The sequence below is a fragment of the Pteronotus mesoamericanus genome, unplaced genomic scaffold (assembly GCF_021234165.1).
Source record: "Pteronotus mesoamericanus isolate MK-2021 breed Mesoamerican mustached bat unplaced genomic scaffold, CSHL_Meso_final contig_25, whole genome shotgun sequence".
In the NCBI taxonomy this organism is placed as follows: Eukaryota; Metazoa; Chordata; class Mammalia; order Chiroptera; family Mormoopidae; genus Pteronotus; species Pteronotus mesoamericanus.
In genome coordinates this window covers 10,930,947-10,950,002 of record NW_026555105.1, presented here as the reverse complement: position 1 = coordinate 10,950,002, position 19,056 = coordinate 10,930,947, and the positions used below count along the sequence as shown (strand labels likewise).

Sequence of the window (19,056 nt, the reverse complement as noted above, 5' to 3'; positions counted from 1 at the left end):
GATACCTAAAGGCCATTTAGCTTTCTCAGTCTCCTCTTCCAAGCACCAGGCTCCTGTCCCACAGTCTCTTCTCAGAAGCAACTGTTACAGGACAAGGATCGGAGAGACTGAGCATTGGAATCCAATTTCCACTGTGATTAGCTGTGTGAACTTGGGTGAGTTACTTTATTTCTATGAGTTTCCACTTTCTTGTTTGTAGAATGGGAACCCTGATACTTGACCCGTGAAACTGGAGCTTAAATGAGATCGTGCCGCTAAAGTATTTAGTGCCTGGTATCTAGTATGTGCTAAATAAATGTCGACTGTTATTGTTATTATTATTAGCTATTATTATAGGTAACATTGATTGACTGCTAACTCTGTGCCAGGCATTGTGTCAAATGTCTTCAGACGTACTAACTTATTTAATCTTTACAACAATGTCATGAGGCAGCCCATTTTACAAATGAGTAAACTAAGGCACAGAAAGTTTACAAAGCTAGTAAGCCATGAAGGTAGATCAAAGACTTAGGCTCTTGGTTAGCCACCGAGCTATTCTTCCTTGAATACTGCTGTTGTCTAGAACAGTGATTTTCGACAAGTGTGCCAGAAGAGTTTTTAACATAGGCAGTGCTTGACTATTTAGTTAGAGGTGCTGACCTCTTTTCTCTTTCTTAGATTGTAAAAAAAAAAAAGAAAAAAGGAAAGAAAAGAAAATGACAATAGCCAACACCACAATAACTGTCTGGTGTGAATGAATCAAAATTATACCTATTTTTAGTCCTGGCTGGATAGTTCAGTTGGTTAGAGCGTCATCCCAATATGTCAAGCATGTTTGATCCCCAGTCAGGGCACTTACCAGAATCAACCAATGAATGTATAAATAAGTGGAACAGCAAATTGATGTTTCTCTTCCTCTTTCTCTAAAAGCAATAAATAAAAATTTAGAAAATAAAACACAAAATTATACCTAGTTTTTGTGAGATTGGCAAAAAATATATTTTTTTTGGTGTGTCTCAGAATTTTAGTAATTATTTATATGTACCATGAGATAAGAAAGGTTGAAAATCGCTGGTCTAGAATAATTTCTCCTTGGTGCACCCAGGCTCAGAGAGAATAGCAGGAGGGGTCAAGATGGAGCAATAGCTGAATCCAGGGTGATTAAGATCCCAAGGGAGAGAACGTGTGTTTACCCCAAAGTGAGACCCCTGCCAGGGTGTTCATCTGGGTTGCCCAGCCCGGACTGGGAGAAGCTGCCCCAGAAAGAAGGTGTGTGCTTTGGCAGCAGGTGCTGCCTGGGCCATGGAGGCTGAGGCTGGGTGGCTGCCTAGGTTGAAAGTTCCATGTGTCTGCGGAGGACCCTGCTTGGGCAGCCCAGTCCCAGCTTCCAGCCCTGCATCACCACCTGGCTCTGCCTGGGGATTCTCAGAGGTCACTGGAGGGGAAGGCTGAAAGCTTACAAATGCTGCAACTTTGTTTTTTTATATAACATCTTTCTTGTAAGTCTACCCCACCTCATAAGAAAAGTATTGCTTGTCATTCATGGAGAACACAATTAATGAGAGAGGAGAAAAATTAAATTTTCTTAACCTGGAAGCACAACAACAAAAGAGTTTTGACAACATGCACACAAGTACGCGCACGCGCGCACACACACACACACAGTGCACCAGGAACTGTCCAGGTGCTCCGCAAATGTTAACTTGTGCTCTAGGTAGGTCCCATTATGACGGGTGAGGCACAAAATGGCTGAGTAACTTGCCCAAGGATGACACCCAGCTAGTGAGTGAAACAATGGGGACCTGAGCTCAGATCCATGGACAACTAACGAAGCTACACGGTGCTATGAGCAGCAGCACAGTGAGTAAGTGTCTCGGCTTTTCCCCTTTGCAGCTATATTGGTTCAGTTACAAAAATGGCACCCTTTTTACATACCCACAGGGCCCTGGGGTCAGACCTAGATGTGAATCCTGGCTCTACTGCAGACAGGCTGGCTTGACTTTTGTTCCTTTGGCTCTGCTGGACTCGGTTTCTTTATCTATAAAATGGAGAGCTATAGTATTCGCTTCTGAGAGTTGGCTGAGGTTATTGTATGAAACATTCAGCCCACGCCTGGTATGAGATGGGTCATGTTACCAGTCTGCTCTGAGGCCAGAGGGCTTTTTAGGGAAGACAGTCAGAAAACACTCTGGATGCAAGATGGTCTTAATATGTTGGGATCTGGAAGGCAGAGAGAAGCCTCTAGATCTCCCAACGGAGGATGATACTTCCTCTAGGAATCCCTGCCATTGCTACATCCCTACCCCTGCACACTCCAGATGGAAGCAGGAACAGCAGAGGCTAGACAGGGTGGAAGAGGAAAGCCCACAAATGGGCTGTGGGTGGAGCCTCCTGTCCAAGTCTGGCCTGGCTGGAAGGGGAGGGGGCTGTGGGGCAGGGCACGTCAGATGCCATCAGCTCCCAGGGGACTGTTAAAGCTGCCAGACCGGCCAGCGTGTCTGCAGAGGTCCCCTGCCTCGTTGGTCACCTCCTGCCACTCACCTGTGCTGCCTGTCCTGGGTACGCGCCCCTGGGGAGCCTGCTGCTTGGTCTTCTGCACCCTCTCATTAAGTCTATTTCTCTCTCCCTCTTCTCTGCTCTTTTTTTTTTTTTTTTATCCCTTTGTCTTTCCCTCTCTACCTCTTTCTGTCTCTCCCATAGTCTTTCTTTTTTCCCCTCCTGTCATCATCTCTCATTCTCTTGTATCTTTCCACCTTCCTATTTCTTTTGTTCCTTTTCTCTGTATCTCTTTTATGGTCTCTCTCACTTTTCCGTTTTTTTTCCTTTCTGCCTCTTTCATTTTCTGCCTCTGGATCTTTCTGTGTCTTGCTCTCAATTCCGAATGCAGCTCAGGGACAAGAGCGCCCTCACTAAGCCTTGGCGTAGGTTGGCCCTGCCCCTCTGAGGGCATTGAAGGAACCCACTTGAATCAGGATGGGGGAAGAGGACATCCAGGGTGGGGAGGACTGGTGTCATTCTCCTGGGCTGGTGGGATGGAGCCCTGGCCTTGAAGTGGTAGCACCATTTCACCGCAGGTCCTGGTCCAGGTTAGCTACTGTCTGGGCATTTCTTCCTGTCACCCAATCCACTTAGTCCACTGGGGAGGGAAGGATGGGGTGCTGAGCCCCTGGGCCAGAGGTGAGTCAGGAGGTCTTTGCCAGGTTCCCAGGGTTAGCACCCTCTGGGGTGGCAATGCTGGGGAGCAAACACTCAGGGTTTGGTGCCCTTATGCCCGCCCCCTCCAGGCAGCCAGCTCTGACTGCCCAAGGCAGACGCGTGCGACCCCTTCAGCCAGCTATGCGCCTGCTACCCAGCACCTTGGGTCTGGCAGGCCTGATCTTCTGGGCAGGCCAGATAGTGACCACCTTGATGCCCAATACCACCCTGGTGCTGGCTTGGTCCAACGGCACAGCTCTGCGTCCCCTTGGGGGTGCGTTGGGGGTGCCCCACCACCAGCGGAAGCGCCACATCTCTGCCCGGGACATGCATGCCTTATTGGATTATCACAACCACATCAGGGCCACCGTGCACCCACCGGCTGCCAACATGGAGTATATGGTGAGTCCCCGTGCCCTCCCCAGTCTCCCTTCCAGCAAATGCCACTTGTCTTAACCTGTCCTGGAAGGGCTAGACCGTTCACCAGCCTGGCCCCCCAAGCCAGTAACTAGGTGTCTGGACCATGTGGAAAGGGAAGGGTTTAGTCTGCCCATTTGAAAAAAGAGGACATGAAGGCAATGGCACAGGTCCCCCGGGGAGTCAGGGGCAGAGGACTGCTATTGATGGAGTGCCTACTGTGCGCCAGGCACTTCACATACCCTGAGGGCACTCTCCCTTCAAGGTGGGAACTGTCTCCTTCATTTTCCAAATAAAGAAATGCAGGTGCAGAGAGTTAACCTGCCCAAGGTCACCCAGTGGGGATTCCAACCCAGGTCTGCCTACTGCTTCAACCAACACAATACCCTGCCCAAGAATTTTGCCCCCCCCACTGGCAACCCACAGTGGGTGGGTGGGGAGAGCTTTCCACACTATTGTCTCTTTGCCCTGGGGGTGGGATGCACATCCCCAGACTGCCCTCAGCAAGCCTGTGGAGGTAGAGTGTGGAACTGTGGGACTGGTATCTGGGCGTCTCCAGCTGAGGAAAACCAGCAGCTGACTACTGGAGGAAGCTGGGACGTCTGCCCTCAAAGGGACAGGGCTGGTGGCTCTTACTGCAGCCTCCCAAAGTGAAGGAGGGAAACTCTCTTTACCACAGCCCCTCCTCTGGGACCATTGTCCCAAAGCAGCCTGAAGACACAGGCTTCCAGCCCACCCATGGGTTTCTTTAGGGAAAGAGATTGCCAGTCCCACCGCCTCCAAGACTTGCAACACACAGCCTGCAAATTTGTTTGCATGTGTCTGTTCACTTACTTACTAGTGCCTGCTTAAAGCCGGGCACTGCTAAGCCTCGGGGACAGTACCCAGACCAGGATGGACGAATGCCCTTCCCTCAGGGAACTTACATTTTAGTGAGGATGATAGAAAACGAACATCAACAAAATACACATAGAATGTATGTCAGATGGTGATAAGGTGTGGGGAGGGTGGGGAGAGAAGCAGGAATGGCAGGCACCTAGAGGTGGGAGAACATTTGTTCATTGACTGACTCATTCATTTGTTAACACAACTGGCACATAGAAGGTCCTCCATCTTCAAACAAATGACACATCTATTGAGCACCAGTCGTGTGTGCAAGGCACTCACTTCAACAGGTGTTTAGCTGTCGCATGCAGTGTAGACCAAGAGAGATCGATGTCTCATTAGGAACCTTGGGGCGGGTCAGTGAGTGTGGTTTTGATGTTAGCATGTCCTCTTCCTCAGCTCACTTCTTTGTAGAATGAAGGAAACATTTCTCTGTTTTCCTAAAATACTATGAATCAGACAACTCAGGGGAGATGCTTGCACCGCTCTTTTGGTGCCTCCATATCTTCTTCACTAGCTGGCTTCTACCCACAGGATAGATAATCCTTGCTCGAGGAGACCTTTCTGTCCCACAGCCCCAAGAAAATTCCAGCCTGGTTCACATTCTCACACCCTCTAGGATTGTAATGATTGTTTCACATCTCATTTCCTTGCTAGACTGTGAGTCCTCAGTGCCTAGAAATACGGCTGTTCAAGCCCGGGCCAGGTGGCTCAGTTGGCTGGAGCATGATCCCATATACCAAAAGATTGCAGGTTCGATCCCCGGTCAGGGCACATAACTAGGGTTCAATCCCCAGTCAGTGCGTGTACAGGAGGCAACCAACCGATATTTCTCTCTCTCTCAAATCAATAAACACATCCTTGGGTGAGGATTAAAAAAGAAAGAAGTACTTACTAATCAATATCTGCTGCAAGAACAAATATCTCAGAGAATCCCAGGAAGTCAGTGCTGGAAGGGAATTAGTATTTTTTAAGCAATGCCTTTTCAGGTTATAAAACTTGGAGCATTCATACGTTGTAAAATTATGAAGCTGTTATGAAGGATGAGACGAGAATTCCCTATGTACAGATGTGGAAAAGCCACCAAGATAACCTATCTCGTTAAGTGACAAGAGCAAAGTGCTGAGTAGAATCTCTAGCACACTGCCAATTTTGTGTGTGTGTGTGTATATATATGTATGTATCTTGTATAATTATTATATATAATTATGCATGCAATCGTATTACATACGCTTGCACAGACCTAGCCTGCTTCTGGAAGAGGACACAGGAAACCCACAGCGATGGTCACCTCCAGGGGGCACGGAGGCTGGAGGGAGAAGCGTAGGGTAGGGACGAGAGACTTCCCACTTTTCCTCCTTTGGACACCTTACATATTAAATTTGTGCATGTTTTCATTACTCAAAAAAAATATCTTTTTAAAAATTCTTGTTTATTCTATTACAGTTGTCCCAAATTTTCCCCCTCTACGCTCCCCTCCCCTACTGTTCCCACACTCCATCTCCACACTGTTGTCCATGTCCATGGGTCATTCACACATTCTTTAAAAAAAAAAAAATTTTTGAATTAAATACTTTTAAAGTTAAAATAAACACATTTTAAAGATAGAATAAGTGAAATAAAATTCAGTTATCTTTCTATCACCCCGGACTCAGCCACTTCTAGGGACAGCTGAGAACTCCTGGACCAATACCCTGGGACCCTGCTTACAACAGGGAGCCCCAGTCTTGAAGTCCAGTTAAGAGAAAAGGGCACCAGACTAGGAGTCAGAGACCGGGGTGTGCATGTCGGCTCCTCTGGGGACTTGCTATTGATCTTGAAGTCACAGGCCTTCTCTGAGCCTCAGTTTCTTAATCTGTCAAGTGGGCTGTTGCAGGGTTCCCAGGGAGGGAGGAGTCATGGCACCAGGTGAATGTGCATGTCTGGACATTGTTAATGATGGTCGTGCTTCCTCAGGGGATTTCATGGCCTTTCTTTCCCTAGATCTGGGACGAGCGGCTGGCCAGGTCTGCCGAGGCCTGGGCCACCCAGTGCATCTGGGCGCACGGGCCCTCACAGCTGATGAGATATGTAGGCCAGAACCTCTCCATCCACACTGGCCGGTAAGTGACCCCCCGCCCTTCCTTCTCTCACTCATTCAACAAGGCTCCCGAGCAGGTTAGTGGCAAAGCGACTTTTCCTCTCCCGCACCCCCCGCCCCCAACATCTTCCATCTTCTCTGCCTCCCCAGGTACCGCTCGGTGGTGGATCTCGTGAAAGCTTGGTCTGAGGAGAAGCGGCACTACTTGTTCCCAGCCCCAAAAGACTGTAACCCGCGCTGCCCCTGGCGCTGCAATGGCCCCGTGTGCTCCCACTATACCCAGGTACCCCCTTTGTTGGGACTGAGGGCTGATGGGAGAACAAATCCAGGCTCTTTAGAAGAAAAAGAACGCGATGGAACAGAAATTACAAATAAAACAGACCCCACCTCCCATAGACTTCCTTTCGCATAATAAACATGTTCCTGGAAAGTTGAGTTGAGATGCACTGGATCTGGTTTTGAGTGTCTTAGGTGGGCTGACCAGACTGACCCCCAGATGGAGATGCATGGTCTGACCAGTTCAAGAGTGCTTTTGAATTCAATCGGTCCAAAGGTATTCTAGTATTTTCTGTTTTCTAAGGCTCCCACTGTCTTAAAAAAAAAAAAATGGCAAAATACGGTAACAAAAATCATTGTTTATTTCAAGTGCTAATATTGAATATGTTAACACTTATCACACATAAAAATACAATGCAATTTAATATTGCAAGAAATAAGACAGACACTTCCAATTGCACAACTATCTTCTTTTGGTCCCCTTAGTCTCTCTGTGACTTGCTGGGAATTAAGATTATAATTCTAAACTTGAGACCCTCTAAGAAATGTAAGGCCTAAGCCAAATGTCCTTCCTGACATCTCATGAGATATTGTTGCCTCCATTTTAGAAACCAAGGCACAGAGTGATTAAGTGACTTGGTCAAAGTCACTCAGCTAGTGATACTGAGATTCTGATCCAAGTCTCTTTAACTCCAGTTTGTAGTTTAACCTCCAACACAACAACGATTTTCAAACAGTGGTCACAGGGAAAAAAGAAAAGGAAAAACCTAATAGAACAGTACAGAAACTATTAGCATATTTCACACATTATAAGGTTAAATGTTCGTTCATAAAATTTTTGTTCAATTTTGTGTGTGTGTGCACAGGATAATGATATAAATTTTCATTCTTTTTTCTTTTTTTAAATATGGAACACTTCACAAATTTGCATATCATCCTTGCACAGGAGCCACGCTAATCTTCCTGTATCATTCCAATTTTAGTATATGTGCTGTCAAAGCGAGCATTAAAATTGACTTCTTACTGTTGGTTGTAGTAAAAAAAAAAGTTTGAGGAATATTCTAGTACAATGTTTCCAGCCTCCCTCACCTCGGAACAGGCAGACCTCACTCAATTCACCCACCCTGAAGCAAGGCCAGGGCCTCCCAGCCCCAAGGAACCTGGGCCCCACTGAAGCCTTCTCAGCCTCCCTTGTCTGTGTCCTTCCTCAGATGGTGTGGGCGTCCTCCAGCCGGCTGGGCTGTGCCATCCACACCTGTGGCAGCATCAGCGTCTGGGGCAGCACTTGGCACCAGGCAGTGTACCTTGTCTGCAACTACGCTATTAAGTAAGTGCAGCATCGGGATAGAGGGGGCTCTGGGCAGGAAGGTGGATCCTGAGGTGGAGTGGGCAGGATTCAAAGGAAAACACACAGGACACCCTGCCTTCCTCCATTCTCATTAACCCCGATGCCGTACATTTTGGTAGTTTTAGAGTCCATTAACGATCCTTTTTCTCTACCCAAATTTCAGAATCGATTGGGAGACAGAGGACCGAGGCAGGTGGACAGGCAGTCTCACTGACGAAGTCAATAGTGGAGAATGTGGCTTAGATCTGCCAGCCAAGTGGGCTTGCAAATATCTCACTGTTGAATTAGACCTGCACACCCATTGACAGGCAACACCGGACAACCACAGGCCTCTTCCTACAAGGGCAGTGCCAGCCCCTCTAAGCGTACCACATGAAGTAGGGCAGCCAAGAACACATGTGCCCGGCAGGCTGGCAGGTCCCAAAGGAAAGGGAGGCTAGAAGGAGCATGTTTAGCTAATCAGACTCTCCAGTGAGCTTGGTGGGAAAGAGATCACGAGTGGTCTTCATACCATGGAGGCACGGAGAAGGGGAAAGGGAAGTTTCTATCCAATGTACAGTATACAGACTTGCAAACATTACAGATTCTCATAGAGACATAAACAAGAACAAATTCTAAATAAACACAATATTTAGAATTTTAGAATTACATATAGCCACCTTTTACTCTCATGCATCCCTTGATCGTTTACAAAATATCAATACTCTCACCTTATTATCTCGTTGAAGAGATGAAAGAGAAAAAAGGAAGCAAAAAACGGAGAGACATTGGGAAGATAATTTCCCTTTTTACAAATTAGTAAATGGAGGATCAGATAGGTTACCAAAAGTCAGAAAGCCAGTAAGTAGCAGAGCTGTGTGAAACACTAGCCTTTTGATTCCAAGTCCCATGTTATATCTGCTATACTATCCTGATGTTCTGGAAGTCATCGGTAACCTGACCATAAATTCTCTAGCTATTTATTTTTTAGGTGACAATGTTGTTTAGGTATCATATTGTAGTCCAGCTTTATTATACAAGGAAAAATACAACAACCAAATTCCAATGCATACGGCTTACAGAACTGTTCCAATTTACTTGCTGATATATCAGATTTTCACAACATTGAGTATTAATAGTATAGTTGTCAAGATTGTTAGACTCTGAGGTCAAGATTGTCAGGGTTTGAATTGTAATTTAATTTAACTTCTCCATGACTGTTTCTTCATCTGCAAAGAATGGATGCATATTCTACTGATTGAATTGTTGAGAGAATTAAGTGGGTTGACCCAGGAAACACCCTAGGTTCATAGGAAATTCAAAATGTATGTTGGTTCTTATTATCATTACCAAACCTAGATTTGGTTCCTAGCTCCGCAATTTGCACAGTGAGGACTTTAGATAAGCCACTTTATCTCTATAGTCTCCTCTTTATATATTTTTTAAAGATTTTATTTATTTATTTTTAGGAAGAGGGTAAGGGAGGGAGAAAGAGAGGGAGAGAAACATCAATGTGTGGTTGCCTCTCGCATGCCCCCTGCTGGGGACCTGGCCCCGACCCAGTCATGTGCCTTGCCTGGGAATTGAACCAGTGACCCTTTGGTTCACTGGCCAGCACTCAATCTACTGAGCCACATCAGCAGGGGCTATAGTCTCCTTTTTATAAATAGAGCCAACAGTACCCGGCTCTCAGAGGATCATAGTACATTGTTGCCCATAGTACATGATAAATAAATGGTGGCCATGATGATGACTAGGTTATAAGCTCTCTGACGGTGGGAAATAGATCTTACTCACTTCTATACCTTTTCACTACAGTGATGTCAAACCTTTGTTTTTTCAAGCAGTAGAACATTTTTCCAAGTAGTTAAACGAAACAAAAAAGAACTACTCTGATTCCATTACCCTTGGTGTCTCCACCACGCTTGCCCTGCCCTCAAATTTCCGAGAGACCTTTAGAAAACTGTATATGCACAAATTTGGCACAAGGCCTGATGCCCAATAGATGCTCTGGAAGTATTGAATGAATGAATGAGTTTCATATGAAACCAGAAGTACATACTTCTCTAAGCCCTTTGGGCAACTTTACTCATAGTCATTCAATAATCACTTTTGAAGAAAAAAAGATTCCATTTCTGCCCACAAAAAGTATTCATTTAAAGTGTGGGAAAATAAGACACTGGGACTTGCAAAGATAATTAACACTATAGGTCAATAGTGAGATTATTAGGTTATTAGGCATCCATAAGCAAGGAAGAGCTGGGGAATGATTTTAGGCTTTGAAAAGAGAAAGGAGAAAAAGAGAAACCTGTGGGTTGGGATGGAGAACAAAGCTGTGGGAAGATGAGGTATGTGAGCTAGTGTTAGATGTGATTCTGTAAGCAGGAGTTGGCAAACTACCGCCTATGGCCAAAATCTGGCCTGCTGCCTGTTTTTGTAAATCAAATTTTATTGAAACACAGTGAAAGCATTCATTTACATATTATCTGTGGCTGTTTTTAAGTGATAGAGATCTCTGGCCTGCAAAGCCTAAAATATTTACTATCTGACCCTTTCAAAAAAAAAAAAAAAAAGCCAGCCCCTGCATAGGCAATGGAAAACCACCGCAAGTTCTTGAACAGGAGAAGGTGGCATTCTGTGTGCCTTTTTTTTTTTTTAAACAGCTTTATTGAGATATAATTCACATATCATATCATTCACCCATTGGAAGTATACAATGTATTACATTAGTAATTTTTTTAAATTGTGGTAAAGATATACTTAACAAAATTTACCATTTTAACCATTTTTAAGTGTACAACTCAGTGGCATTAATTACTTTCACAATATTGTGTGATCATCACCACTATTTCCAAAACCTTTTCATCACCCCAAAGAGAAAGTCTATAACTCTTCAGCAACGGCTCCCTATTCCCTGTGCTGTAATCATTTGAAAAGACTAACTCAGGAGAGGGTAGGATGGAGTTGGGAAAAGGCCGTGAATGGAATAAAGGTACAGCAGTGGCCATGCTGAGGCATCACGGACATGTCCCCCTGTGACTGAATTACACTCATCATCTAATTATTCTCGCCCTCCTTTGCACAGCACTCTTGGGAGTTACAAACTATCTTCAAGTAGTTTTTATGGACACCACTCCATCTATTTATTTCATTCAGAGGATAAAATAAAGGCTCGAGCGATCAGGTGGTTTATTCTGTCACCAGTTGGCAGGTGGCAGAATCCAGGAACAGGCTCAGAACTTAGGTCTGCCTGAATCGGGGTGAGGGGTGGTGGAAAGAATAAGAAAATCAACACTTACTGGGGAGTCACGTATTTGCCAGGCACGGTGCTAGGCGCATGCACACGTGACTCCATTACTTCATCTTCACTGCATCTCTCTGTCGGAGGGAAGTCTTCTCTTGGTTTTACAGATGAAGAAACGGAGGCTTGCAGATGCGACTTGCCCAAGGTCACACAGCCAATCAGCGGTGGTACTGAGATGTGGAAACCTGTGTGAAGGTGTACACGGAACTGTCCTCTGCTCCCTGACCCCATCTCCTTGGGACCATTTTTCTTACAGGGGCAACTGGATTGGCGAGGCACCATACAAGACGGGGAGGCCGTGTTCCTCCTGCCCCCCGAGTTACCAAGGCAGCTGCAGTAGCAACATGTGCTTCTCTGGACTCAAATCCAACCAGCTCCGAAGGTTCTGAATTTTCCCTGGGCTCTGGCGGGCCTCTGGGTGGGCCTAACCCTCTAAGGGTTCCTCCCTAAAGATCAGGTCAAGGAATAATTTCTTTTTTTAGACATGAATTGATTTCCCTCCATCGATCTGAATTTTTTCCCTGATAAATGTCTAGCATGTGCCAGAAGGAAAAGACTTCCTTGCCTTCTTTCTTTCTTCCATTGTATCTCTCTTTTCTCTGGCCTCCAGGAAAGAGGTCAGCATCTTTAATGATTTGGGTCTCAGAGAGCCAGGAGTAGAAGGAACAGTGGCAGCAGTTTTGTGACTCTTAGGCCTCAAACTCACCAGTCTTTGTCCACCCAATAAAAGATATCTATTAAATGACCTTTAGACTGAAACCCGCCTTCATTCATCCAACACCTGTCAACCAGCTTCTGGGTAGCCGTTGAAGATCTGTGGTCCCCTCGAGCTGGGAACATTCAGATCTGAGCTTTTAAAAAATCATTGAAATTAGCTTGTGGACACCCCCTCCTATTTCATATTATTGGATCCACCACACAGTCCAGGACACCACCCCCCTTTCCACAAATGGGTGCATCGAGGCTCGATGAAGGGGTGTCACTTACAGAGAGCTGCTCAGCTTGTCTGCCCAGGTTGGAGCTCAGGCTCTGACGTCGCCTTCAGACGCCTCTCTGCGCACTCAGGAATGAGACCTGAAAGCCCAAGTGGGCCCGAGGGAACGAGGGAATGCTCTCTTTCTGGGCCTGTCGTCATCAGCTTTCAGTCAGTTGGCTTCGGCCTCTCCCTTTCATCTGCTTACCAGCTCTATCCCCACCTCTCTCTCTCTCTTTCTCTCTCTCTCTCTTTCTCTTGTAGAATCTTAATCTCCTTCCCATAAACCATTTCCCCCTCCCCCCCACCCCACCCAGATACTGTCAACACACAGAAGTTCTTTTGTCTCAAGAGATAGTAAAATTTCTCCCTCAGATCTTGCCCTCTAGCTGTGGCTCACACCCTGCCTAGCTGGAGAGAGCTTCAAAGACCCAGATGGAAACAGGCCTCTCTCCCCAGGGTCCCTGTGTTTTCCTGGACAGAGTGAATTGTCTTCTCTTTTGGTCCTGTCATGACGTGTCACATAGGCCACAACCTATAGAGATCACCACCAGCAGCCCTGCCCCCAATAAAGTCCTTTGAGATCAGGTGCTGTAGCTCTTTCTGGTCCCTCCCACTCTCAGCTCTCAGAAGAGTCCAGAGGAGAGAAGAGAGTTAAGCAGGGGGAAACCAGCTCAATAGGAAGACCAGGGAAGGGGGCTAACAGCCCCTCAGCCCCTACTTTGTTCCAGGCACATCAGTTAGATCAGTGCTCATGTGCCTGTGTATATATCATTAACTCCATTTTACAGATGAGAAAAATGAGGCTTAGATTGGAAATGAGTTAAGTGAAACAAGGACACTGTTTTTAGTTCATTATTCTCAGATTATATCCTTCCTATTTACTTTAAGGGGGGGAGATATTAAAATATTCTTTCATTTATAATACAATAGTGATAATATATGTTAGGTTGTAAAGAAAATTATTAATGTCCTTATATTAGGGGTGGGGGAAAGGCTGACCAATCCTATGTCAATTTCCCAAATGTTCTGGAAATTTAAGTGCCATGTAACCCCCTGAATTAAATAGTTATATGTGAGGTCACATAGTTAATAAAGAGCCGACATGGGATTCAGCTTCATCTGACCTACATCTTGTGTTGTTTTGACTTCCCACCTTGTCTTCCTGTGTCCTGAGTACCAAAATAATGAGAATAACAACCACTGGCATTTATGAACTGCTTAGGATGCTCTTAATCTCATTGAATTGTCGCAGCTATCTTAAGTGATAGGTACTGTTCCTATCCCCATCTTACAGACGTAAACACTGAGGCTGAAGAAGCTGGATTTCAATCTACTCTGTAAGACTCAAAAGCCCAGTGTTTCAACCTCTTCACTCTTTTGCCTTTCCACTTAGAAAGGAGAAACTCAGAGACTGCACACAGGCAAAGACAATTAAGCAATCGGTGCCATTGTAGAGTGGGAATTCCAGATGACCTCCTGGGTTGTCCGTTTCTGATACTGCCTTTGAGAAGAGCCCATGCCAAAGGGGAACTGAGCGAGGTGGGCTTGCTTTGGACACGCAGACCTGGGGGTGAAGACTCGGGGTCAAAGGAGTTGCTCTTAGTATTCTTGCTTGTTAAGTTCTTTTTCAACTTTCAAACCTCTGTATTATTTTACACTTTTTGAAGACTTTGATTCCCCAATCTCATTTGATTACTCATTTGTCCATACATTTACCAGCCAAGAGGGTTACCAGCATAGACTCTGGAGCCAGACTGCCCAGATACAAGTTTAACTCAGTGGCTGGGTGTGCTTGGGGTAAGTTACCGTGAGCTCTCAGTCTCACGTGCAAATGGGCACGCAAATGCTATCTGCCCCATGAAGTTGTTCAAACCATTAAATGAATGAATACATGGAAACCATTTAGAATAGTGTCTTGCACATAGTAAGTGCTATGAAATTGTCTGTTTCATAGTGATCATTAATATAGATGAGGGGTGGGTGGGCAAACTATGGCCCACAAGCCAAATCGAGCTCTCTGCCTGTTTTTGTAAATAAAGTTTTATTGGAATACAGCCATGCTCATTTGTTTATGTACATCCTATGGCTGCTTTCAGGTTTCCACAGCAGAGATAAGTAGTTGCAAAAGACTGTATATCTCACAAACCCTAAAATGTTTACTAACTGACCCTTTACAGAAAAGTTTGCTAATCCCTGAAACCTGCAGTGTTCCTATATTCCTGGAGCTTATAATTCTAGAGGGACAGTTAAGCATTAGACAGAAGACGAATACAAGACACTATTATAATGGAAGGAATTGCTACCCGGGAGAACGGGGAATTATAAGAGTGAGTTCTAAACTAGAATGGGTAGTCATAGGGCCTCCCGCAGAGGGATGTTTTTTGATGAAGAAGAGTAGCTGGCCAGGCTCGGAGGCTGTGGTGACAATGTGGGTAGAAAGGCGGGGGAGAGAGTACATGGCAGTAAAAGGGACTAGAGAAGACCTGCTGGGTATTGGGGGATAGGGACTGAGATAATCCTGGGGAGGGAGGCAGGGGCCAAATCATGAATCTTGGGGTTTCACTTGAGGACAATGGGGAGGCACCACGAGATTCTAACCATGGAATGACATGTCAGATTTGCATTTGAAAAGATGATTCTGGCTACACTAATGGGGAAAAGATTTGATGAATGTAAGAGTAGATGCTGGGGTCTGGGGAAATAAAGCCATTTTGGAAACCTAGGTGAGAAATGAAGATGGCTTGAACCAAGATAGTGACATTGGAAACAAAGAGAAGTGGACAAGTTTTTGAGATGTGTGGGAAGTGGCATTCGAGGGGACTTTGTAATGGTTGGGTACAAAAGAAATAGAGTGGGTGGGAGCACCATTTTATCAGGGCCTGGCATATTGGGGGGGTGGTTTAATGGCAAAGAGCAGACATGCAACTAGGGGCCTATTATGTTTGAGATGTCTGTGAAACATGTAAGTGTAGCTCTCTGGGAGGTATTTGGATATATGAATCTGGACTCTAGAGGTAAGTTTAGGTTGAAAATATCCAACTGGGGGTCACAGGTATAAGGTATATGTGTGGCCATGGAAGCCATGGGAATGAATGAGATTATGGAAAGAGTGGTAATAGATGAAGAAAAAGAAAGTGAATCTAGAACTAAGCCCCAAGTTATTCTAGTATTTAAGGATGAAACACAAACTGTCAAGAGATAAGGAAGAAGAAAAAATAGCCAAGGAGAAAAAACCCCAGATGATTATTGGAGAACTGATGCTAAGGGAAGAAGTTATTAAAAGGAAGAAGAGTCAACTGTCCAGTCCGGCTTGGGATCTAGTAAAGTATCCATTGACTGTTTAGGCATGGAATCATTCTAGCTCACCAATGAAGACTGAGTAGTATATGAGGAGGAAGAGGAAGGTAGCGCTATAGGTAAGGGAAAATAGAGAGAACTAATATAAATATCTATTTTAAAAGTTCAGCAGCAAAAGAAGGGGAGAGCAGAGGTAGAGGCTGAGGTAGGGAAGGAAGTTATTGAGGGAATTTTTTAAAGTAAAAGAAATATTATAGCATATTGAAATGTTGATAAGCTTCTGCTTCTAAAAATTTGTCCCACAGATATACTCCCCCCATGTTGGTCAAGACACATGTGTGAAGACAGTCACTGTTTGTGGTGGCAAAAGCCTGGAAACAGCCTAAATGTCCAGCAACAGGACACTAGTAAAATTAATCACTTGTGGGATGTTCACACAATGGAATACTACACAACTACTCTTCAGAATGAGGTAGGTGTGCTAGGATGGAGATGGCCCTTAGGTACTAAGTGGGGAAAACAAGTGGCAGGAGAGTGTGTCTAGTATGTTCCCATGTGTTTATATGTTTACATTTGTGTGTGTGTCTCAGTCAGCTTGAGCTGCCATAACAAAGTACCATAGCCTGAGTGGCTTAACCAATGGAAATTATTTTTTCATGTTCCCAGGGGCTGGAAATCTGAGATCAGGGTGTCAGTATAGTTGGGTGCTGTGAGACCTCTCTTCCTGGCCTACAGACAACTGCCTTCACACAAGTGTCCCCATGTGACAGAGAGAGAGCTCCCTCAAATTTCTTCTTATAAGGACATTAATCCTGTGGGATTGGGACTCCATCCTTGTGACCTCATTTAGTCTTAATTACTTCAATAAAGGCCCTAGCTTCCAGTACAAATTGGGAGGTTAGGACTTCAACATATGAATTTTGGGAGGAGACAATTCCGTTCATGGCATTGCATATGTGTGTGTATATGTATAATGTCTGGCAATATATACAAGAATATATACAAGAACGTATAATAGAGCGAGACGTGGAATAAGATTTATTTTTCATTTTATGCTGTTTGTGTAATTTTCATTTTTAACCTGTGAATGCATTATTTTTTTCATTTCTAAAACTAGTATAAAACAAACAAAAGCAAAAGAAAACCTCATATCACACAGAGTTAAAAAGACTGACAAAAAGAAGCAATGATCAGGGTATGGAAATAGGAGCTCTCTTGCCTTGCTGGCAGGAATGAAAAATAGTATGACCTCTTTGGGCAACAGTTTAGGAGTAGCTTATAAATTAAACATATACATACTGTATCAATCAGCAATCCCTTTTCTAGATTTTTAAAAAAATTTTATTTATTGATTTTAGAGAGAGAGAGAAAAGGGGAGAGAGAGGGAGGGAGGGAGAGAGAGAGAAATATTGACTTATTGTTCCACTTAATTATGCACTCGTTGGTTGATTCTTGTATGTGCCCTGACCAGAGATTGACCCCACAATCTTGGCATATTGGGATGATGCTTTAACCAACTGAACTACCTGGCCAGGGCCCCTTTCCTTGAAATTTAACCAAGAGAAGTGAAACATATGTCTACACAAATACTTGTCCATGAATATATGTAGCTGCTTAATTCATAATAGCTCCAAACTGGAGACAACCTCATTGTCTATTGCCAGGTGAATGAATGAACAAATTGTCGTATATCTATTCAATGGAATACTCCTTAGCAAGAAGAAAGGACATGAGTTAGATGAATCTCACAAACATGCTGAGCAAAAGAAGCCAGACACAAAAGAGTAAATGCTGTCCTATTCTATTTCTGTGACATTCTAGAAAATACTAATCTAATCTAGAGTGACAGAAAGCAGATCAGTATTTGCCTGGAGTGGAAAGTACCTGAGGGATTGATTGTGGAGGAATAACGGCAACTTTATTGGTGTATACATTTGCCAAAACTCATAACGCTGTACGTAAATTATACCTCAATAAAATTGATTTTAAAAGTCTAAAGAGGGAGAGGTTGAATATACAGGAGAAATCACACATGGTCACATTGGGCGCTTGCACAGCAGGAAAGGCAGGCCCATGTGGATCTGGACAAAAGGAGGTGAGCAAAGTGCAAATGCAGGTGAACTTTTGTGGAAAGTTAAGGCAGGTCCGCATTTCGGGCTGCTATTTTCCATGTGAAGAAGGTGAAGGCTCATCCTGCTGAGGATGAGAATGGAAAGGCTTTGAGGAGAGAAAACATTTGACACAGAGGTAGAGAATAGAAGAGCAACAAGCAGAGACAGTGGAAGCTCTGCGCCATGTGGAAGCTGGTGATCATGAATCTGCGGCAGTTCCCATCTGCCCTCTAAGTGAATTTTTTCTTAGTAGTGACTGGCTGCCAGCATGCAGGCATGATAAAAGCAAGGCACTTAGGTTCATCCAGCCTTGTGTGTTTCTCAGGTGGTTGGAAAGTAAGGAGCTGAGGGAGCACTGAGATAGAAACCAAGATAATATGCTGGTTATCTTGGGTGGGTACATGGATGGATGCTATGGAGGAAGAGAAGACAGGAAGTGAGACAGGTAGGAAGAAAATAGGAGACTGGCAACAGCCACAGTGTCCAGGGACCAGCGGTCCTGTGAGGTGGCTGAGTAAGCACCCTTGAAAAAAGAAACCAACGAGCTCCCTTAGAAGTGGAGCGACGCCCGAGGGGGCCATTACTATAGGGAAATGACATCCTTTACCAAAAACCATGCAGCAAGACAATGGTGGATCTGGGTGTTCCAATTCTTCTGAGTTCCAAGTTGTACTGCTTCTCATTTGACCTCTCTCTAACATGACAGAGACCTTGACTTCAGAATCCCTTGATTTCAGAGACCCAACATTGAGACAATAGACATGGAACAGTCAGGTAGCAGGTGTCTAGTATGCAAGGGAGCTAACATCCAGGATGGCCCCACTTTCAGAGGCCAGAATTCCAGCAGACTTCAAGAGTAGGTTACCTTTTAAATGGGGAAGGAGACCCATGGACCAGTGGAGGGGGTGGGCAGAAAATCTTTGGTCCAAGGGCCTGGAGTCAGACCCATGATTCTCCATCCCTGAAAGCATGTATTAGTTTGCAATAATATCTTTAATATGATCTGATTAAACCATGCCCATCTTCTCCATTAGCCCACAGTCCCATGAATGCAGGGAAGATGTTTACTTTGCTCATTTCTATACCACTGGAATCTAACACAGAGCTTAGTATACAGTAAGTGCTCACTAAATATATGTTAGATGAAGGAGAGTTCTAATTCCAACCCATCTATGTGCCCAATGTGAGACTCCAAGCAAGCAACTTCTC

The 19,056-nt window shown here is 44.7% G+C and overlaps 1 protein-coding gene and 1 non-coding gene across 2 annotated transcripts; one reads left to right on the top strand and one right to left on the bottom strand.

The window, feature by feature from the left end:
• The first annotated feature begins 3,270 nt into the window (after positions 1 to 3,270).
• R3HDML (R3H domain containing like) lies at positions 3,271 to 11,852 on the top strand. The gene is made up of 5 exons (XM_054573399.1): positions 3,271 to 3,576; positions 6,460 to 6,578; positions 6,707 to 6,839; positions 8,044 to 8,159; positions 11,720 to 11,852. Exons 1-5 carry the CDS (start codon positions 3,316 to 3,318, stop codon positions 11,850 to 11,852), a joined length of 762 nt encoding a protein of 253 aa, XP_054429374.1. The 5' UTR covers positions 3,271 to 3,315.
• Positions 7,734 to 7,839, bottom strand: LOC129071020 (U6 spliceosomal RNA). The gene has a single exon (XR_008529182.1). It is a non-coding gene; the product is annotated as a U6 spliceosomal RNA (small nuclear RNA).
• Positions 11,853 to 19,056: the final 7,204 nt, after the last annotated feature.

Excerpts from the sequence above, each read along its gene's own strand:
- R3HDML (XM_054573399.1), top strand. The coding sequence starts at position 3,316 with ATGCGCCTGCTACCCAGCACCTTGGGTCTGGCAGGCCTGATCTTCTGG. Across the intron at positions 6,579-6,706 it reads CTCTCCATCCACACTGGCCG|GTACCGCTCGGTGGTGGATC; the intron begins GTAAGTGACCCC and ends CTGCCTCCCCAG. Across the intron at positions 8,160-11,719 it reads GTCTGCAACTACGCTATTAA|GGGCAACTGGATTGGCGAGG; the intron begins GTAAGTGCAGCA and ends TTTTTCTTACAG.